General features: G+C 39.4%; 1 protein-coding gene across 1 annotated transcript; it reads right to left on the bottom strand.

Moving 5' to 3' along the window:
- Window positions 1-4,233: 4,233 nt before the first annotated feature.
- LOC134001247 (deoxycytidylate deaminase-like) lies at window positions 4,234-20,249 on the bottom strand. The gene is made up of 5 exons (XM_062440817.1): window positions 20,097-20,249; window positions 19,698-19,830; window positions 18,709-18,825; window positions 4,496-4,592; window positions 4,234-4,300 (listed from the first exon to the last, which is right to left on the bottom strand). The coding sequence occupies exons 1-5, from the start codon at window positions 20,247-20,249 to the stop codon at window positions 4,234-4,236; spliced, it is 567 nt and encodes a 188-aa protein (XP_062296801.1).
- Between the last annotated feature and the right edge of the window lie 1,684 nt (window positions 20,250-21,933).

The raw sequence follows: 21,933 nt of genomic DNA on the forward strand, positions 1-21,933 counted from the left end.
ACACACACACACACCCTTCCCCCTGTTAACTCATCTTTCTAACTTGTCAGTACCTGTTGACAGGTTGCCCAGCGACAGATGTGTCTGCTCATCTTCAACAGTCTCTTATATCTACTTTTTTCTCTGCCCCACGCTGAATGTGGCTGAGGATTGTCTCTGGTTCTTCTGTAAAACAGAGCTGTAAGATAAGTTGTTTTTTCTTATTTTCTGATGTTGGGCTCCAGTACTCCTTCACTGCTTTTTTTTTTTTTACTTTTTGAAACAGTTTTTCTCTCCAAAGCTGCATTGAGTGATCCTAATGTAAAAGATGGCAATCTGTCCTACCTCACCATCTACATGAGTTTGATGTAGACCTCTCCTCTTATCCATCCCAGCTCAGCTTCCTCCTTCTCCTCCTCCAGCAGGAGCATTCAGGTAGAAATACCTGCCGTGGAAAAACCTCCATATCTATTCTGAAGCTTCGCCTGCTCCTCAATTCTCTTTGTGTTCTGTTTAAGGGTCTCTCATGCTTTTAATTACTGATGACATCTTATCCAAACAAAACAACCTAAGAACAAAGAGATAGATGTGAGGTGCAGCACCTAGACACACACTACTAACCACAGAGTGCACACAATAAAAGTAAAAAATTGTTTCCAACAGTAATTTTTCAAAGGAGACTTTTTCACAGGTCACATTAGAAAAAGCACAGTTGTAAATAATACAATTAATCCATTTAGCTGGTTCAGTTTTAAGGTCCTGGTATTGTGCATTCTGGGTCACTATCACACTGTCATGACTAAATTAATAGAACAAAGTCATCATTAATGTTATTAGTAACACCTGTGTTCTTCTCACTATAATAAGTCACAATGTGTGCTGTGAAAAATGTATATTAGCTCAAAAAGCGTAATATTTTGTCCAAAATTAGGGACATCTCCAGAGACTCATGTGCCTTTCTGCCAGCAGAGGTCAGTGTTGAACTACAGTCAGATTACACTGATCTGGAGAAAGTCTCCAACTCAGAGAAAAGACAATGAGCATCACTGCAGACAGGTGGAGAAACCTGTTGGATGTTTTTAAAGCAGAACTGATGACGCACCTCCTCCTCTCCCTCTGACACCTACAGAGACAACCTGTAAAATATAACACATCTGTCTGTGTATAAGACACATTAGTCTTCTGTGTTTCATTTTCTGACAAAACACAAAATACATTGGATTCTCGTTGTAACGGGAATAGAGAGATGGGTGGAGAAGCTAGCACTAAAACATGTCACAGGTGAAGAGAATAGACCACATAGCTGTCACTCAAATCCCAAATATTCTCATTAGTATGTAAAAGTCGCTGTTTATCACTGGCATGATCTTAAATTGAAAAAACTGGTCATCAGGTCTGTACCAGCCACTAATTATTTTCATGTTACAGTTACCAGGGTTGCTACTATGGCAGCAGATTATATTTTTCTGACAAGAGGACAAAGAGGATGCAGCAGGGAAACATGACTACTCTTCACAAAATCCTCTCAAAGTAAAACAACAGCCATATGCTGCCCTCTACTGTAGGCAGCTACTAATTGTTTGAATATTCTCTCTACCAAATCCTGAGATGCTTCATAGTTGCATATATTTATTCACAGTTTTTAAGAAAAAATTACCACAATTTACCAGAATTTTGTTTGTGTCACATTCAATCACACAAAATGCAAAAATGTATAATTGGTGTCATAAATATTTAAATATCATTCAGTAAAACCAGAGAAATGTTTCTACCCTGGATCTTATTAAAAACATGCCCCTGCCAGCTCACTAATTACCACATTATCTCTTTTTTAAAATCAGTTTCTGGAAAGATAACAAGCTGTGATTCAAAAAACATATTGATGAAATGACTAAATCTTTAAAAGCAAAACTGGAATTCTGTTATAGCAATAAGGCATATATTACCCAGAATTATAAAAAGGAAGTTGTTCACTCAACCTTTTATTTATGGACTATGGTGATGTAATTTATATGCACTCTCCTACTTCTACTCTAAAACCCCTCGATGCAGTTTATCATTCTGCCCTGATGTTAATAACTGGGGATGGCTTTAGAGTACATTGCTGTGTTCTTTATGAGAAAGTTGGCTGGCAGTTATTGGCAGAGAGAAGAGAACGGCTCAGCATCCTTTTTATATATAAATCTGTCCTTGGAAAATTACATGTCTTATTAACTAAAGTTCAATTTCACACTGCACTAGGTCCAAGGATTATTTGGTCCTTTATTTGGTGTTAGCACTGAGACTGGGAAATTTAAATATTACACACAAGTGGAACAACCTGCAGAAGATAGTAAAATTAGATGATGTAATCCCTTTAAATCATTTTAAATCTCTTTTGGCTGACAAAGGGCAGTGTGAATGCATGTGTTTTAATTGAGCTTTAACTTTCATGTGCATATATTGCTTTTTATTGCCTTAATATGTTTTCATGTTGTGTGTTTTATTACTTCTACACATTTCAATATTTGCACATTATATTTATTGTTTCTTATATTTTATATTTGTGTTGTAATCAGGGTGCTTGCTCTCAATGGCTTACCTTTTCTGAATAAAGGTTTGAATGACTGAACGAATAAATAGTTTGAGCCATCAGTGCTATCATTGTATACACACACACACACACACACACACACACACACACACACACACACACACACACACACACACACACACACACACACACACACACACACACACACACACATATATATACACACATATGGAGCCATGGCATTGGGGCACAACATAAGAAATACTGTATGGACTTTAAAAGACGTAGCTCTATTATCAACCAAGAACAGTAAAAAAAAAAAAAAAACTCAACCATTGATTCTGACCTCCCACTAAGGAGATCATGATCAACACCACTGAACAGAGCACTGAAGTGAAAAAATACCAGACATAGTAGAATGGAGGATTGTCTAGCTAACGAAATCTGTCCATGGGTTACAGGCACAAACTGGTATACAGGAGTGTTTTTGTTTTAATTCACTCCAAACATACCAGTTAGTTAGTACAGACGTTAGCAGTAGCTTGCTGGAAACATACACACTGACTATGTGACAGCTCAGACTCTCACTGATCTCAGAACTCACTATAAACTCTAGTCATACAATTTGCTCAGGATGAAACATTCTCAACTATCATCAGTTCATATCCACTTGTGTCTTCACATCTCAATCTCTAAAATTGGCTTTGCACTCAGTCTGAGTACGACATTAGTGCCATGTTTGCCATAGAAGCCAGATTGTAATTTCTCTCAGAGAGAATAACAAAATGTCAAACTTAGTCATATAACTTTTTTGTTTTTAGCAGAGTTTTCACTGAAGCAGTTTTACTTTCTTTACAAATGGTCACATGGTGAAACTGAACTTTACACCAAATTTCATTTAAAACTATTAAGCAGTGTATGATATCCATCTGACAAATAACCAAACAAATAGCACCTAATACACAATTTAAACAAGCATGACAAACTGTACATATTTGTCCTGTGAATTGTGTTTTTCGAGAATAAGAAACACAGTGGACTAGTTCATGTGGTCCCAAAGTTTTATTGAACTGCACTGAGAGCTGACATGGTTGAAGTAATAATGGTACAGATTTAAAGAATTAAGTGTTTTCCCGCTTGTTTTTTACACCATGTTAGATAGTATGACAGGAAGGATGAATTTTAAGTTTAAGACTATAAGCAGCAGATAAAACTATATAATGCGTGATATGTGAGGATTGTAATCTGCAGTCCTATCCAGTTGTAATTTATTTGGTATTTGTTACTAATATTGATGACGGATGATGTCACTTGTGTGTCAACCATGGAAGTCTAGCCATTTTCTGTAGTGTTCTGGTACACACATATACACAACATTGTGTCCCCCGAAACCCTTAACTGCTCAAAGCAGTGTTGATAATTATTTTATGAAGTATCCCTTGCTAATGATAATAAAGTATCTGACAAAAGATCTTTAAAAAAACACTCAGGATAGTGGATACAGGAGGTTTTCATATTCCTGAATCCAAAGGCAGTTTTAAAATAAAAGAAAGTGATCACAGAAAGACCTTCCACCACAGTCAGCCAAATTGGACGAAGCATCAAATTAAACTATATAATATCTGGTTAATCAAAATACCGAAAGAAAGCAAAGTCATGGTCTTCTTGAACAAGGCAGGGGCCAAGACGATACAGAAAAGAGGCAGTCCTGCTCCATCTCATCATTCTCCCTCTGCCCTCTCTCTAATATTGATGACAATCTCAGCTGCCCCCTTGGGTTTGAATTGCCTGTCAAAGAAAGGAAGGTTTTTGTATCGTGGAGTGAGTCAGTGGGAGAAAATGGGTGGATGCTAAAAATTTTAATCTGTTTTGTATGAATTTTTCCTGCTTGAGGCCCAGTGTCTTTTACACCACACTGGACACCAAAAATCAAGTCAAACTGATCTATCTTGGCATGTGTGACAGAGAAAGCTTGTTACCCACTCGTATGGTATGCCAGCCAAGTTGAGCATCTTCTTGGAAGCGATTGTTGAGTCTCTGTCCTTATACCTATCAGAAAGATAGACCACCGCCTTAATGCCTAGACAAAGAGAGGGAGGGATTATGAAGTGTTAAAGATGACAGGTAGAAGTGCAAAATAATAACTATTATTATTGTCTTCTTGTGGAAGTGCATGAAAAATAAAGCAGGACGAAAGAGGACAAAGGACATGAAAAAATGAAATGATAACTTAAAATTCAATTGACACAGAAGCAGTGAAATTATATTGTGACAAAAAAGCTGATTTAAAACTTTTTATTTTTGTAAGTTGACTTTCGACTACTTGTACAGCTGCAATGACACTCGTCTTTTTTGGGCACTTTCTGTTAACATTTTTCATTTCAGTCCTCTGACCAGGAGCCAGAATCAGCCAGAATTCATCATTTGTCTGAATGAATTTTGCCTGATGAAGGTCTCAGGGCCTGAACATTCATGATTGTCTTTAGTTGTTCTAACTCAAGCTCTCAGTATGTACTATGGACTGTGAATTAGTATATAGTCCATCAACATCTGATAGTATGATGTAGAAATTTGACTTGGTGAAATGGGATTTTCTTTTCTAAAACCTAGTATAGATTAAGGTTTTTATACTTGGCCTCACTGGCTGCTGATTGTATGAACAGCAGCTATGTGCCATGAGCTGCAGTGTGGCCCAAGACAGGGTTACCCTCTCTGACTCCCCTTCTTTTTAACGTGGCAATTTAGCCACTAGCTATTACTCTGGGGGAAATTGTTAGCATCAAAAGTATTTGCCACTAGGGCCGAAAGCATAAGATGTCACTTTATGCTGATGACATGTTGTTATGTTATGTATGTTTGTCCGATTACTATTACCTTCCTTTGAATTGCTTAGACACTGCATGTTTGCCTCATAAACTGTGGATTAGGCCTTTGGTACATGATCAAAATGAAGAACAGAATGTGTACAGAATAGAGCAAAACAGCAAAATGTTAAGATTATAGATTATAGATAGATTATATTGACAAATTTGCTTAATTTGAGCAACTTGTACAAAAAGTTAAGGGATGTTCGTGTGTACATGTGCGTGCATGTGCGTTCGTGTGTGTGTTGTTAATACCCACCTCCCTGGATGATGAGCTTGGCACACTCGTTGCAGGGGAACAGAGTCACATAGATAGTGCAGCCCTTCACATCAGCACTGTTAATGAAGGCATTCAGCTCTGCATGGCACACTGTAGGAAAGAGCCCGGTTAATACAAAACAAGACATTCATCTGTGTATCAGATTCAGGCTTTTATACATGAGTATGTATCAGTATCAGTTTGAGGTAGTTGCTGCTGAATCAGGATAATAGGTTTAATCTGGAATACTAGTTTGTTCCATACTGTCTGTTTCAAACTACACATATATGGACATCAGCATATACTGTATATGCACTGAACAATTAAAAGTAGTAGTAGTAGGAAGTAAAAGGAAATGTCAAAAATATTTTTAATTAGGAATATTGTTTTAATCTTGAAATATTCTTTTCCATTAAATTATAACTTTATTCCTGTAGTATTAGGATTTCTTTTTTCATGAAGAGTGATTTTGGAAAAGATACTCAATAAATTAAAGTAATTACAATTGCCTTTTCCTTAAAATATTTCAACTTTGTTCTCAAAATTTCAAATGTGATTTAGTTATTTGTTTTTTTATCATCACCTACATGTCTATGTGTCGTTCTGCTTTTGTTTTAATTAAATAACCATGAAGCCTGATCTGAAGACTCTTATTAATAGTGAAGGATGGAACAGCATTATTTACCCTCTATCCCACTCTACAGGTGAAACACTGGTATTGCCTTTGAGTGGCAGCTCCCTAGACACTGAACAGTACTCAACTGTGAAATATGAGCAACTTTTAATTTAAAGTCTTTGCTGACACTGTTTTTGATATTTAATGATTGAATGTGAGGCACTTTATTTAATTACATCTACAATTTTGTTGTTGTTAACAATGACAATAAAGCTGTATTATATTATATAATATATAGTATATTAAATTTTCTTTTTTTAATGTGTGTATTTAAGAATTGAAAATCAAGAAGTGTCAATTCTAACCATAAATGTGCTTCTTGCCCAGTTCCTTCCCTTCACGTGCCCATGGTAGCTTGTCTTCACCGCCTTTGGGCATTTGATTGTGACCAGTGCCAACTACCTTGTTGTCCTGGTTCACAATACAAGCCCCTACCTGAAAGTGAGAGAGAGAGAGAGAGAGAGAGAGAGAGAGAGAGAGAGAGAGAGAGAGAGAGAGAGAGAGAGAGAGAGAGAGAGAGAGAGAGAGAGAGAGAGAGAGAGAGAGAGAGAGATGAGAACTTCAAGAAGCCTATACATTAAAATTCATGCACAAAAGTTATCTCATTTGAAACACTGCAAATTTTAAAAAATCACTAACAAATGATATTAAATTAGATTGGATGAATTAGACACCTGTGTATTCGGGTCTTCACTCATTTTTGATGTCAGGACGGCTACAGCCATAAAGTAGTCAGAACAGTCCAGGCTGCCTTCTCTCCTCCTTTTTGAGTCATAGAAAGAGAGACGGAGAAAAGGTTTTGTTATCTGGAGAAAAATCAGTCCCTATTTTGACATAAGAGGTTTTTCATTTACTGACATCCTAGCTAATTTCAGTGCAGACATGTGTTTGTTTGAATTCAGCTTTTATAAACTGATATAGGAAGAAAGCTAAAACATCATTACTATCTGGACAATGAAATTACATGTTATAGGTGCAAATATACAAACTTAGATGATGAATGTTGGACTGCATGTATAGCTAAAAACTGAAAACAAAAAAGTAAATCAATGTGTTTTTAAAAAAGTGTAATAATGAATCCATTGTTTATTTTGTGAAATCAGTTTATTAATTGTTTAAAACTTTATTATTATATGAATAACATTTTACTCCGCACTTTTAAATACCTATTGATTGTTAAGATTGTTATCAGTGAAAGTTCTGTTTTAAACCTGCATTGTCAGGATATGCTGAAAATGTCACATATACACAGGAGCACATACTAATGTCATTAATCTAACTTAGAGTCAGTCAGACATGAGAGGACAGAGCAGAGTGAACACAATTTAAGACTTAATAGCAAATATAACAAACAGGATGACAGGGTTATAATAGGAGTAGAATCTTTTAGAGGGGTGCTTTGAATCTGAGAAATACAGGACCGAAATGAGGCAATGTAACCTCTTAGTTTGTGCCCCTAGTGTTAAATATAATAATCATAATAAATCAGAGGCACAAACTGAGGATAGGCTTAAACTGTAATGAATGCAGTAGACAAATAGTTCAAACTAGTTACCTATTTGAAGGATCAGGCTGCTGATTCTGATTTCCTTCAGCCATATCTGGTTGAATCAAGTCAAATCCCGAACTGACTTGAGGCTTTTTTGCTATTTCTTAGAAGTTGAAGTGTTGTGTTGTATGACAGCGTCAGCTATTGTAGACAAATAGGACACATCATATTTATATACAGTCCATGGGACACACACTACGTCAGTATTAAGGTGTGCTTTAGCCACAGTGATTGTCATAGAAACCATGTTTGTACATTTAAATATGTTCCTGCATTAAGAAACCTGTATAACTGCCTGACCTGCATGACTCTTAAAGTTTGTTTTGTTCTGTTTTAGATGCTGTTAGTAATCAAACATGTCCCAGACTTCGATCCTTCACACATCTACTATATCTATGTCTCCCTCCAAAGGAGCAAGATACGGGCTCAAATAAGGGTGTCTAAGATTTTGAGCTTAAATAATTCACTTAATCTTTATCAGTTATTTATCACCCATTGTTAAGAATACATTTTGGGTTGCCAGCATGAGGAAAGTCTTTTTTGCAGAAGATCTCCCCAAAGTCATTAATAAGGGGTCACATGTTTCTTACTTTCTTATAAGCCATCAAAGCTGCCATTATTAATGTTAGCATGTCAGTTATAAGGGGTCTTGAGTTGCTCAGTTGTAAATGGATTTAGGTTCAGATATACTGTACTAGGAGTAGTAAGACAGCAGTGAGGAAAAATGCTAGAAAGCAGGTACCTGTCCACGTTTAGTTTAACATGATTCATATGGGCTTTGCCTTTATGCTACTTTTGGTCCAGATCACATGTTGTTATGATGATGTTAACAATAAGTCACATCCTGAGTTGTCCTCCATAAAGGGCATGTTGGTTATATGGAGGAGTTATGAAAACATATCAAACATGTCACTGATGTTATGTTATGTCACTGTGAAAGTAAAAGCAACATCTAAAAACTTGGCACAACAACAGTTTCATTTCAGAGTTATTTAGGTAGTACACTCCACCCTGTTTAATGTTTTTAATCAAACTTATACCCAGTTCAACCAGTCATTCATACTACTAATTACCAGGAACAATTCTTCTCATGTTTGGGGAGTTTCTTAGAGCAGTTTTTACTTAATCTTATGAAGACTTCCTCCATTCTTTTGTGTATGTATTCATGCTTCATCTTACACAGGCCCACACAGACACACCTGCATTCAGTAACCCATATTCTGGTGAATGTGTTGATGATACTACATTCTGTTCAACATAATTTGTATTGAAATAAATAAAATGTTGTTTTTTCTTTTTTCAGACTGTTGGTATTTCCATACAAAATGTTTTTGTGGTGTAGCTCAATGGGTAGAGCATAACTTTAAGACTATGGTCAGGGATGTAAGTTGTGTTCGGGCAACCTAAAAATGTATGCACTCACAGTACTATAAGGCGATTTGATGAAAAAGGTTTTGTGTATGATAGAGTAGCTAAATATGTAATGTTTAGTTTTGTGTATCTAAGGTGATTGAACCAGGTCCACCTGCTAGGAAAGACATAGACAGCAACAGTGACCAGTGCAGCAGTGACAGGTGATACACCACCACACCACTTGCCATACATAATTAGGTTACACCTCATGCCTTTAATCATTCAGTTAAATCATTTAAGTTGGTGTAATTTGTTTAAATATATTTTGTTAAACTTTGACATAGCCAGGTCTTAACAAGAAAAGAACACAAATTACAGATACAGCATTGAACAAGATAACAAAATTATAATGGATTTATAATATTTATGAAGAATGTGATGAAGAGGATGCCGAGCAACTTCCAGATGGCACCACAACAGAATAGGAGCTGAGCCACCAGACCTCCATCACCATGGAGTCGTGTCAGGAGGACAGACTACACATGTACACAGGGGAGACTCACATCTACCATTCACATACACAGAGGAGGAGAGATGAGAAAAGACATTATTCACAGAGGAGACAGAGAGAGGTATAAAGACGTCATACAGAGAAAGTTTAACATTCAGACTTGTGTTAAAGTGATCTAGGAGAGGTTTACAGTAAGAGCTGTGAGTTGCATGTCAGAGGACATTCAGTGCATAAGGAAAGTTATCAGACCCTATTAAGCTTTCCTAATTTTCTGATGTTTCAGACTCATCTTAAAATAGATTCAATTCATTTTTTCTGACCAATCTACACACAGTACTCCACAATGACAAAGCAGAAACTGTTTTTGATATGTTTTGTTCATTTATTAAAAAGAAAAAGGGCTGAAACATCTAATTTACATAAGTATTCAGGGATATTGGGTTTTTTTGTGGTTTTTTTAAGAAAGAAGAAGGTTTCTAGGATGAGATTAATCTACTTTAGCATAATAATGTATTGTCATTTTTGCACTTTAAACCATACAGAAGATCCCCCTAATGTCCCTAATAAAGCGTCTCGTGTTTCTAACTTTCTTATAAGCCATCAAAACCGCTGTTATAAAAATTTGAATTTCATTAATAATGGGTCTTGAATTTCTCAGTTTCTAAAAAGTTATCAACAAAACTTTGTCAGTCACCTATTATAAATAATTAAGAAATCATCAACAGCAAAAAAAAAGGAGTGCTATTAATCCATCCATAAATCTGCAGTTGTAAATGTTAATGAGGTTATTACAAATGGATTTATGTTCAGATGTCCTTTCATCTAAAAATTTGGCACATCAACTGTTTCATTTCAAAGTTGTTTACATTGTACATGACACCCTGATAAAACTTACATCCAGTTCAACCAGTCATTCATGCTACTAATTACCAGGAACAATTCTTCTCATGTTTGGGGAGTTTCTTAGAGCATTTTTTACTCAATCTTATGAAAACTTCCTTCATTCTTGTGTTATGTATTCATGCTATCCTGCATTACTGACTACCTGACAGGGCGGCCACAGTTCGTCAAAGGACTGCCTCTCTGACACTGTGGTATGAAGCACCGGAGCACCACAGGGAACTGTGCTCTCTCCTGTCCTGTTCACCCTGTACACGTCTGACTTCGGCTACAACAAAGAGTCATGCCACATGCAGAAGTTTTCTGACGATACTGCAATTGTGGGGTGTATCAGAGATGAGCAGGAGGGGGAGTACAGGAGCCTGGTGGAGGATTTTGTGCAATGATGCAAACTCAACCACCTACAACTTAACACTGCTAAAACCAAGGAGATGGTGGTGGATTTCCTTAGGTCTAAGCCCGCGCTGTTACCAGTCTCCATTGAGGAGGGAGTCAATGTGGAGGTGGTAAGCACATATAAGTATCTGGGGGTACATCTGGACAATAAACTGGCCTGGTCAATTGAGTTTTGGTTTGATCTTTCTACGACATTCCTATTACTTAGTACATCCTTTTACTGTTTCTAGGTGGCGCTAGAGAGCAAATATTGGCACTTTTGGGGTTAATTTTTCCATTTTATCAAATTAATGGCCAGGCCTGATGTGCATGGTGAATTTGGTCTTGTAGCATGTTTAGGTGGTCAAATTTAGGGTCAAAGTGGCATTAGACTCTCCTCCCATTCATTGGCTATGTGAGCGTTTTGGCGAGGGTTTTTGGGCACTTGACCTTTGAGGGCTTCTAAAATCCAAACTGGACGAGTAATGAAAAAGTTGTTCAGAACTTTTGTTCAGCAGGGTGTCAGCTACTTAAGCTTGAAGCCGCCAAGTGGCCATTTTAGTGTTTCTAGGTGGCACTAGAGAGTTTGATGTGCGTCCCAAATTTGGTGAGTTTTTGAGCAGGTTTAGGGGGTCAAATTGAGGCTCAAAGTGTTGATAGAATAATGTAACAAACTGGGCATGTTACTGTTATGTGTTTTATAAATAAGAGAGTTTAAGCCCAGACTCTGTACTGTTAAGTTAAAGTGCTGGTTTTTCCTGAGTGTCTGTGAACGAGTCTCGTGAGTGAGACCTGCAGCTAGCGTGTAGGTGTGTGTTGTTGTTCTCCTCTGAAAAAGAAGACGGCGACACTCGTGTGCAGTGTTGCCAACTCCTCAGTAAGGAAAGTAGCTATTGGCTGTCCTAAAAGTCGCTAGAAGTCGCTAAATGACGTCATCATCTAATTTGCATAATTTTCGATTTGCGTGTAATTATAATGGACGCTGTAGGAGAGAAGAATAACATAAAAAAAAACGAAATATGTTTAGAACTACAAATTAATATTCTTATGTTGATTCTTGGTTTGTTTTTTAAAATGTAAATCAATTTTGTTCTGTATTGTTAAATGTCAGAATATTACATTTAATCAAAAGACTGTTATGCGGAGTGGAATTGCGCAATTTATTTGCAGTCTGGGTGCGGAGTGGTGTGGGTCTCCTCTCTGCTCTGACTGCAGCTGGGTCTGCTGCGTGAGGCTACTGTGAACCTGACTGCCTGTGCGTGCTTTGGGACGGGGGAGGGGCTCACGGCAGCACCAGCTGCTCGTTGAGGACAGTAACTGCAGAGCTATATGTCCTTTCACTTCAGTCTCAAAAACACCAGAAAAGTCTCCAATAACACCAGAAAAAGTCGCTAGATTTGTCGCTAGTCGCTTTTGAGGAAAAAAGTCGCTAAGAGGGTTTGGAAAGTCGCCAGATTTAGCGAGAAAGTCGCAAAGTTGGCAACACTGCTCGTGTGGCTAGTGAACTTCTCTGTTAGGCTTTTGTTGTTTTGGCGTTGGCTACTACAGCCCACAGTAGCCTGTGTTACAATAAGGAACAAAGAGCCAGCTAAACCGGCTAACGTCTCGGCGTGTGGTTATTGAGGGACGTTACATTGGTGTCAGAAGAAAAACAAACAGACGTCCCCTCCGAAGTGTCTAACCACCCGCCATCTTGACCTAAACGAACGATAACGTGGTGAAAATGCTGCCAACGGTCCGTCCGAAAATAAAAGAGGAGAGTGCTGACAAGCTGGGTCAGTAACCCGCTGCCAGGGCTTGGGAGGCACCCGATGACAGAGAGCGGCTGAGAGAAATGAATGGTAAAATGGCTGCTGAAGCAGGCTTTGGCCAGACTAGCCGCCCTGAGGAGGGACGTGAGACATAAGGGAGTACAGTGGCAGCCGGGATTATACGTGTGGAGCCGCGTGGGAGCTGGCGCTGCCCTCCATGAAGACCCCCAGGTATGATGGCAAGGCTGATTGGGAGGCTTTTCATGCCCAGTTTGAACTGCTAGCTCGGGCCGGCAAGTGGTCCACTGAGGTGAAAGCCCTCCAGCTAGCGATGTGCCTGACTGACGACGGTTTTTCCCACCATAGTGAAACTACAGACTGTTACTGGAAAGCGGGCACCCATGGTGGGTGAGACAGTAGTGACTTTGGGGTTGGGGAAGAAGAGGGTTCGCTGCCCAGTGTGGGTTGCAGATCTGGAAGACTGTATACTGGGGCTGGATGTCCTTAAGGCATTGGACTGTGTCATTGACACCAAGAGTGGAACACTCACCTTTCAAGATGGTCACGTTGTCCAGATGTCTTAGCGGCCGACACAGCCAGGCTGCTCATCGGCCCATACCATTGCAGTACTACCTGCCGAGACAACAACCAACATGACCGCCTGCCCCACCCCGCCTTACACCTTCGCCCAGTGCCCCCAGCTGCCTGCTGCACCACCCCTGATGTACCCCCCACACCGCCCCTCAGCCTGCCTGGCACAGAGCCACACCCACGAATCATGCTCCAAGCTGCCAGCTGCACTACCGGCAATGAATCACTCACATTGCCCTCCACCCTGCCCAATGGACCACCTAAACTAAACCTCCCCCCTCAGCCGTTGCGTTGCCTGACAGGAGAGAGAGAGTTTTGGCGGTGAGGGAGGTCTGGCAGAAAAACTGTGATGGACTGACTCTCAGTGAACAGGATCTGTTGTGGCAGCTCCTACTGGAATTCAAGAACTGTTTTTCGCTGTCAGAGGATGATGTGGGCCAAACAGATCTCATCCAACACCACATCGAAACTGGAGATGCACTTTCCATTAGGATGAGACCCCGACGCCTCCCTCTGGCCAGGCAAGCAGCGGAAGACAAGGCCCTGCAGGAGATGCAACGGGCGGGACTCATTAAGCCTTCTACAAGCTCTTGGGCCTCCCCTGTCGAAGAAGACACAGGTTGACTGGCGGTTCTGTCTGGATTTCAGACCCTTCAACAAAGTGACAAAAAAGGACCCTTATCCCCTCCCATGTATTGACAAGGAGTTCCCCTGCATTGCTGTGCCCCTGTTCCCGCTGCTGCAGAAAGGGGAGGACTTTGTGTGGACAGAGGAGTGCCATGCAGCATTCACCTAACTGCAGAGGGCCCTCGTGGAAGCCCCGGTTCTTGCCCCACCTGACCTCACCCTGCCTTTTGTCCTTGACGGCTCGGGGGCTGTGCTGTCACAGGGGACGCCTGGAGGGGAGAGAGTGTTGGCATATCACAGCAGGACATTCAACAATGCTGAACGTCGCTACTGTGTCACCAGGCGGGAGTTACTCGCTGTGGTCAGCGCCATCCGCCACATCAAATATTACCTCGGGGGCCTCCACTTCACAGTCAGGACTGACCACTCGGCCTTGCAATGGCTATTGACCTTCAAAGAGCCAGAGGGCCAGCTGGCATGCTGGATTGAAGAGCTGCAGGCATATGACTTCACTGTGGTCCACAGACCAGGCGCTCAACATGGAAATGTGGACGCGCTTTCCCGCCGGCCCTGCATCGCTGATGGCTGCCATTACTGCAAGAAAAGGGAGACATGGGAGGGTGAGCGGCCGCAACCTGAGGTGAAATGTGCAGCGGGGAGACCCGAGAGGCCGTCTGCTGAGCGGGGAATGACAACTGTGGATACAGCTGGGTGGGGGCACAAGCAGGAGGAGGACAGCAACATCAGTCTGCACAGCACAGACCCTCGTGGCATGAGGTTGGCATGTGTTCTCGTGCCACCAAGGGACTCTGGTCGATGTTTGGAGCCCTGCGGCTGCAGGAAGGGGTGCTGCAGAGGGGATGGAAAGAACCAGCTACGGGTGAGACACAGTGGCAGGTGGTGGTGCCGAAGACCCTACGGGGGGGTGGTGCTCCAGGCGGTGCATGGAGGTCCAGGATCGTGCCACTTCGGGGTCGGTAAGACGCTCCGCCACCTCCGTCAGGGATTTTACTGGGGCCAACTTAGGCGGGATGTGGAAGACTATTGCCGCCGCTGTGATAGCTGAACAGCCAAGAAGCCCCACGGACAGATCTCATGCTCAGCTCCAGCAGTTTCCGGTGGGGGGTCCCATGGAGAGAATGGGGATTGGTGTCCTTGGGCCGTTCCCCCGCACGGAGAGAGGGAACCGCTACATCCTTACTGCCATGGACTATTTCACCAAGTTGCCCGAGGCCTACTCTTTGCCGGACCAGGAGGCAGAGACCATCGTAGACGCACTGGTGGGGGGAATGTACAGCAGATTTGGAGCAGCCGAAGTAATCCACACAGATCAGGGCAGGAACTTTGAGTCTTGGGTGTTTGCAGCCATGTGTGAAAGTTGGTCTGGGTCTGGCTAGCGTGTAGGTGTGTGTTGTTGTTCTCCTCTGAAAAATAAGACGGAGGTTGGTTACGGCCCACAGTAGCCTGTGTTACAATAAGGAATAAAGAGCCAGCTAAACCGGCTAACGTCTTGGCGTGTGGTTATTGAGGGACGTTACAATAATAATGAAAAACGACACAAATACAATAATAATAACTCGACCGTTGATTCTGACCTCCCACTAAGGAGATCATGATCAACACCACTGAACACATCACTGAAGTGAAAAAATACCAGACATAGTAGAATGAAGCAATGTCTAGTTAATGAAATCTGTCCATTGTTTACTGGCACAAACTTGTACAGGAGTGTTTTTGTTTTAATTCACTCCAAACATACCAGTTATACAGACGTGAGCAGTAGCTTGCTGGTAACATACACACTGACTATGCGACAGCTCAGACTCTCACTGATCTCAGGACTCACTAGAAACTCTAGTCATACAATTTGCTCAGGATGAAACATTCTCAACTATCATCAGTTCATATCCACTTGTGTCTTCGAATCTCAATCTCTAAAATTGGATTTGCACTCAGTCTGAGTACAACATTAGTGCCATGTTTGCCATAGAAGCCAGATTGTAATTTCTCACAGAGAGAATCAAAAAATGTCAAACTTAGTCATATAACTTTTTTGTTTTTAGCAGTTTTCACTGAAGCAGTTTTACTTTCTTTACAAATGGTCACATGGTGAAACTGAACTTTACACCAAATTTCATTTGAAACTATTAAGCATTGTATGATATCCATCTGACAAATAACCAAACAAATAGCACCTAATACACAATTTAAACAAGCATGACAAACTGTACATATTTATCCTGTGAATTGTGTTTTTCGAGAATAAGAAACACAGTGGACTAGTTCATGTGGTCCCAAAGTTTTATTGAACTGCACTGAGAGCTGACATGGTTGAAGTAATAATGGTACAGATTTAAAGAATTAAGTGTTTTCCCGCTTGTTTTTTTTACATCATGTTAGATAGTATGACAGGAAGGATGAATTTTCAGTTTAAGACAGGAACACACATTATGACTATAAGCAGCAGATAAAACTATATAATGCGTGATATGTGATGATTGTAATCTGCAGTCCTATCCAGTTGTATTTTATTTGGTATTTGTTACTGATATTGATGACGGATGATGTCACTTGTGTGTCACCCATGGAAGCCTAGCCATTTTCTGCAGTGTACTGGTACACACATATACACAACATTGTGTGATAATTATTTTATGAAGTATCCCTTGCTAATGTGTATATCCATTAAGTTGTGACGTCAAACTACACTTGAAACATGAAACAATGAGGATCAATGACTGGTTGTTTGGTACGAACATTCTCAATTTATTTTCTACTGTGCAGACAGATATGAGTAGATCTGACAAAAGATCTTTAAAAAAACACTCAGGATAGTGGATACAGGAGGTTTTCATATTCCTGAATCCAAAGGCAGTTTTAAAATAAAAGAAAGTGATCACAGAAAGACCTTCCACCACAGTCAGCCAAATTGGACGAAGCATCAAATTAAACTATATAATATCTGGTTAATCAAAATATCGAAAGAAAGCAAAGTCATGGTCTTCTTGAACAAGGCAGGGGCCAAGACGATACAGAAAAAAGGCAGTCCTGCTCCATCCTCTCCCTCTGCCTCCATGCCTCAGTGTTTGGCATCTCAGAGGTTTAATTGGGATTAATATTGATGACAATCTCAGGTGCCCCCTTGGGGTTGAATTGCCTGTCAAAAAAAGGAAGGAAAAAAAGGAGAAAAAACACACACACATATATAAGTCAGGGACACACAGCTATGATGACACAAACGGAAAACACCAAATAAAAACATGAATGAGGATGAAAGTCACATTTTCATTTTCTTTACATTTTGGCATCAAAAGTAGGCCTCATGATTTCAGGTCAAATTGCTGTTTTTTGTATCGTGGAGTGAGTCAGTGGGAGAAAGTGGGTGAATGCTAAAAAAATGTTCTTAATTACTCATATGACCGACTTAAAATAAAATCTGTTTTGTATGAATTTTTCCTGCTTGAGGCCCAGTGTCTTTTACACCACACTGGACACCAAAAATCAAGTCAAACTGATCTATCTTGGCATGTGTGACAGAGAAAGCTTGTTACCCACTCGTATGGTATGCCAGCCAAGTCGAGCATCGTCTTGGAAGCGATTGTTGAGTTTTTCTTCTCATACTTATCACAAAGATAGACCACCTTCTTAATGCCTAGACAAAGAGAGCGAGGGATTATGAAGTGTTAAAGATGACAGGTAGAAGTGCCAATTTAAAAACTATTATTATTGTCTTCTTGTGGAAGTGCATGAAAAATAAAAAAGGACGAAAGAGGACAAAGGACAGAGGAAAATGAAATGATAACTTTACATTCAATTGACACAGAAGCAGTGAAATTATATTGTGACAAAAAAGCTGATTTATAGCTTTATATCTTTAGACTTTCAACAACTTGTAAAGCTGCAATGACACTGGTCTTTTTTGGGCACTTTTTATTAACATTTTTCATTTCAGTTCTCTGACCTTCATCATCCAAAATTCATCATTTGTCTGAATGAATTTTGCCTGATGAAGGTCTCAGGGCCTGAACATTCCTGATTGTCTTTAGTTGTTCTAACTCAAGCTCTCAGTATGTACTATGGACTGTGAACTAATATATAGTCCATCAACATCTGATAGTATGATGTAGAAATTTGACTTGGTGAAATGGGATTTTCTTTTCTAAAACCTAATATAGATTAAGGTTTTTATACTTGGCCTCACTGACTGCTGATTGTACGAACAGCAGCTATGTGCCACGAGCTGCAGTGTGGCCCAAGACAGGGCTACTCTCTGACTCCCCTTCTTTTTAACGTGGCAATTTTGCGACTAGCTATTACTCTGAGGGAAATTGTTAGCATCAAAAGTATTTGCCACTGGGGCCGAAATCATAAGATGTCACTTTATGCTGATGACATGTTGTTATGTTATGTATGTTTGTCCACTTACTATTACCTTCCTTTGAATTGCTTAGAAACTGCATGTTTGCCTCAACTATGGATAAGGCCTTTGGTACATGATCAAAATGAAGAACAGAATGTGTACAGAATAGAGCAAAACAGCAAAATGTTAAGATGGAAAATCAGGATGACAAAATTATAGACAGATTATATTGACAAATTTGCTTAATTTGAGCAACTTGTACAAAAAGTTAAGGGTGGGTGCATGTGCGTGCATGCGTGTGTGTGTGTGTGTGTGTGTGTGTGTGTGTGTGTGTGTGTGTGTGTGTGTGTGTGTGTGTGTGTGTGTGTGTTAATACCCACCTCCCTGGATGATGAGCTTGGCACACTCGTTGCAGGGGAACAGAGTCACATAGATAGTGCAGCCCTTCACATCAGCACTGTTCTTGTTCATGATGGCATTCAGCTCTGCATGGCACACTGTAGGAAAGAGCCCAGTTAATACAAGACAAGACATTCATCTGTGTATCAGACTCACTTTTATACATTAGTATGTATCAGTATCAGTGTGAGGTAGTTGCTGCTGAATCAGGATAATACGTTTAATCTGGAATACTAGTCTGTTCCATACTGTCTGTTTCAAGCTATAGATATATGGACATCAGCATATACTGTATATGCACTGAAAAAGTGAAAGTAGTAGTAGTAGGAAGTAAAAGTAAATGTCAAAAATATTTTTATAAATAATATTGTTTTAATCTTGAAATATTCTTTTCCATTACATTTTAACTTTATTCCTGTAGTATTAGGATTTTATTTTTATGAAGAGTGATTTTGGAAAAGATACTCAATAAATTAAAGTTCATCAAAATTACAATTGCCCTTTTCTTAAAATATTTCAACTTTGTTCTCAAAATTTCAAATGTGATTTAGTTATTTGCTCTTTATCATCACCTACATGCCTATGTGTCGTTCTGCTTTTGTTTGAATTTAATAACCATGAAGCCTGATCTGAAGCCTGTTATTAATAGTGAAGGATGGAACAGCATTATTTACCCTCTATCCCACTCTACAGGTGAAACACTGGTATTGACTTTGAGTGGCAGCTCCCTAGACACTGAACAGTACTCAACTGTGAAATATGAGCAGCTTTTAATTTAAAGTCTTTGCTGACACTGTTTTTGATATTTAATGCTTGAATGTGAGGCACTTTATTTAATTACATCTACAATTTTGTTGTTGTTAACAATGACAATAAAGCTGTATTATATTATATAATATATAATATATTCTGTTTTCTTTTTTGAATGTGTGTATTTAAGAATTGAAAATCAAAGAGTGTCTATTCTAACCATAAGGGTACTTAGTGTCATGCTCGTCCTCCTTTTTTTGTTCCCATGGTAGCTTGTCCTTACCGCCTTTGGGCATTTGATTGTGACCAGTGCTAACTACCTTGTTGTCCTGGTTCACAATACAAGCCCCTACCTGAAAGTGAGAGAAAGAGAGAGAGAGAGTGAGAGAGAGAAGAGAGAGAGAGAGAGAGAGAGAGAGAGAGAGAGAGAGAGAGAGAGAGAGAGAGAGAGAGAGAGAGAGAGAGAGAGAGAGACAAGAAAAACTTCAAGAAGCCTATACATTAAAATTCATGCATAAAAGTTATCTCATTTGAAACACTGCACATTTTTAAAAAATCACTAAGAAATGATATTAAATTAGGTTGGATGAATTAGATTGGCTAATACATGTACACACACCTGTGTATTTGGGTCTTCACTCATTTTTGATGTCAGCACAGCTACAGCCATAAAGTAGTCAGAACAGTCCAGGCAGCCTTCTCTCTTCCTTTTTGAGCCATAGAAAAAGAGACGGAGAGAAGGTTTTGTTATGTGGAGAAAAATCAGTCGCATTTTGACATAAGAGGTTTTTCATTGACTGACATCCTAGCTAATTTCAGTGCAGACATGTCTTTGTTTGAATTCAGCTTTTACAAACTGATATAGGAAGAAAGCTAAAACATCATTACTATCTGGACAATGAAATTACATGTTATAGGTGCAAATATACAATCTGAGACAATGAATGTTGGGCTGCATGTATAGCTAAAAACTGAAAACAAAAAAGTAAATCAATGTGTTTTTAAAAAAAGTGTACTAATGAATCCATTGTTTATTTTGTGAAATCAGTTTATTCATTGTTTAAAACTTTATTATTATATGAATAACAGTTTACTCTGCATTTTTACATACCTATTGATTGTTAAGATTGTTATCAGTGAAAGTTCTGTTTTAAACCTGCATTGTCAGGATATGCTGCAAATGTCACATATACACAGGAGCACATACTAATGTCATTAATCTAACTTAGAGTCAGACAGACATGAGAGGACAGAGCAGAGTGAACACAATTTATGACTTAATAGCAAATGTAACAAACAGGATGACAGGGTTATAATAGGAGCAGAATCTTTTAGAGGGTTGAAATGAGGCAATGTAACCTCTTAGTTTGTTCCGCTCATGTTAAATATTATAATCATAATAAATAAAAGGCACAAACTGAGGATAGGCTTAAACTATAATGAATGCAGTAAACAAATAGTTCAAACTAGTTACCCATTTGAAGGATCAGGCTGCTGCTTCTGATTTCTTTTATCCATATCTTGTAGAATCAAGTCAAATCTCAAACTGACTTGAGGTTTTTTTGCTATTTCTTAGAAGTTGCTGTGTTATGAAAGCATCAGCTGACAAATAGGACACATCATATTTATATACAGTCCATGGGACACAAACTACGTCAGTATTAAGGTGTGCTTTAGCCACAGTGATTGTCATAGAAACCATGTTTGTACATTTAAATATGTTCCTGCAATAAGAAACCTGTATAACTGCCTGACCTGCATGACTCTTAAAGTTTGTTGTGAAACAACAAACTTCATTCCTCTATTCTTTGAGGCTCACTACTTTATTATACACTCTATTATTATTAAAGGTTTCACAAAACTACATTGACAGTTATCTTGTTCCTCGCTGAAGTCAAGTGCATGAGGTACATTGCAATGACAAGACTGTCCTGTCTGTCTTAGATGCTGTTAGTAATCAAACATGTCCCAGACTTCGATCCTTCACACATCTACTATATCTATGTCTCCTTCCAAAGGAGCAAGATACGGACTCAAATAAGGGTGTGTAAGATTTCGACCTAAAGTAATTCACTTAATCTTTATCAGTTATTTATCAACCATTGTTAAGAATACATTTTGGGTTTCCAGGATGAGGGAAATATACTTTAGCATAAAAATGTCTTTGTCTTTTTTGCAGAAGATCCCCCCAAAGTCATTAATAAGGGGTCAAATATTTCTTACTTTCTTATAAGCCATCAAAACTGCTATTATAAATGTCAGCATGTCAGTTATAATGGGTCTTGAGTTGCTCAGTTGTCTCAATTTGTTACACACCATTTGAAACTTCCATGTGTCTTTACTGTGGTTTTACTGCTGTATGCAATTAGCCACATCTACAGCTTGCTTCCCATTCAGTCTGAACACACCACTGGTGCTACAGGTACCATCAGAACAGAATATCACTTGCTTATGCT

Source organism: Scomber scombrus, chromosome 2, assembly GCF_963691925.1.
Source record: "Scomber scombrus chromosome 2, fScoSco1.1, whole genome shotgun sequence".
Classification (NCBI taxonomy): Eukaryota; Metazoa; Chordata; class Actinopteri; order Scombriformes; family Scombridae; genus Scomber; species Scomber scombrus.

Coding starts and splice junctions, on each gene's coding strand:
- LOC134001247 (XM_062440817.1), bottom strand. CDS start 20,249: ATGCGACTGATTTTTCTCCACATAACAAAACCTTCTCTCCGTCTCTTT. Junction 18,826..19,697: donor TGACACTAAGTACCCTTATG/GTTAGAATAGAC, acceptor TCTTTCCTACAG/TGTGCCATGCAGAGCTGAAT. Junction 4,593..18,708: donor CAAGCTCATCATCCAGGGAG/GTGGGTATTAAC, acceptor CTCTTTGTCTAG/GCATTAAGGCGGTGGTCTAT.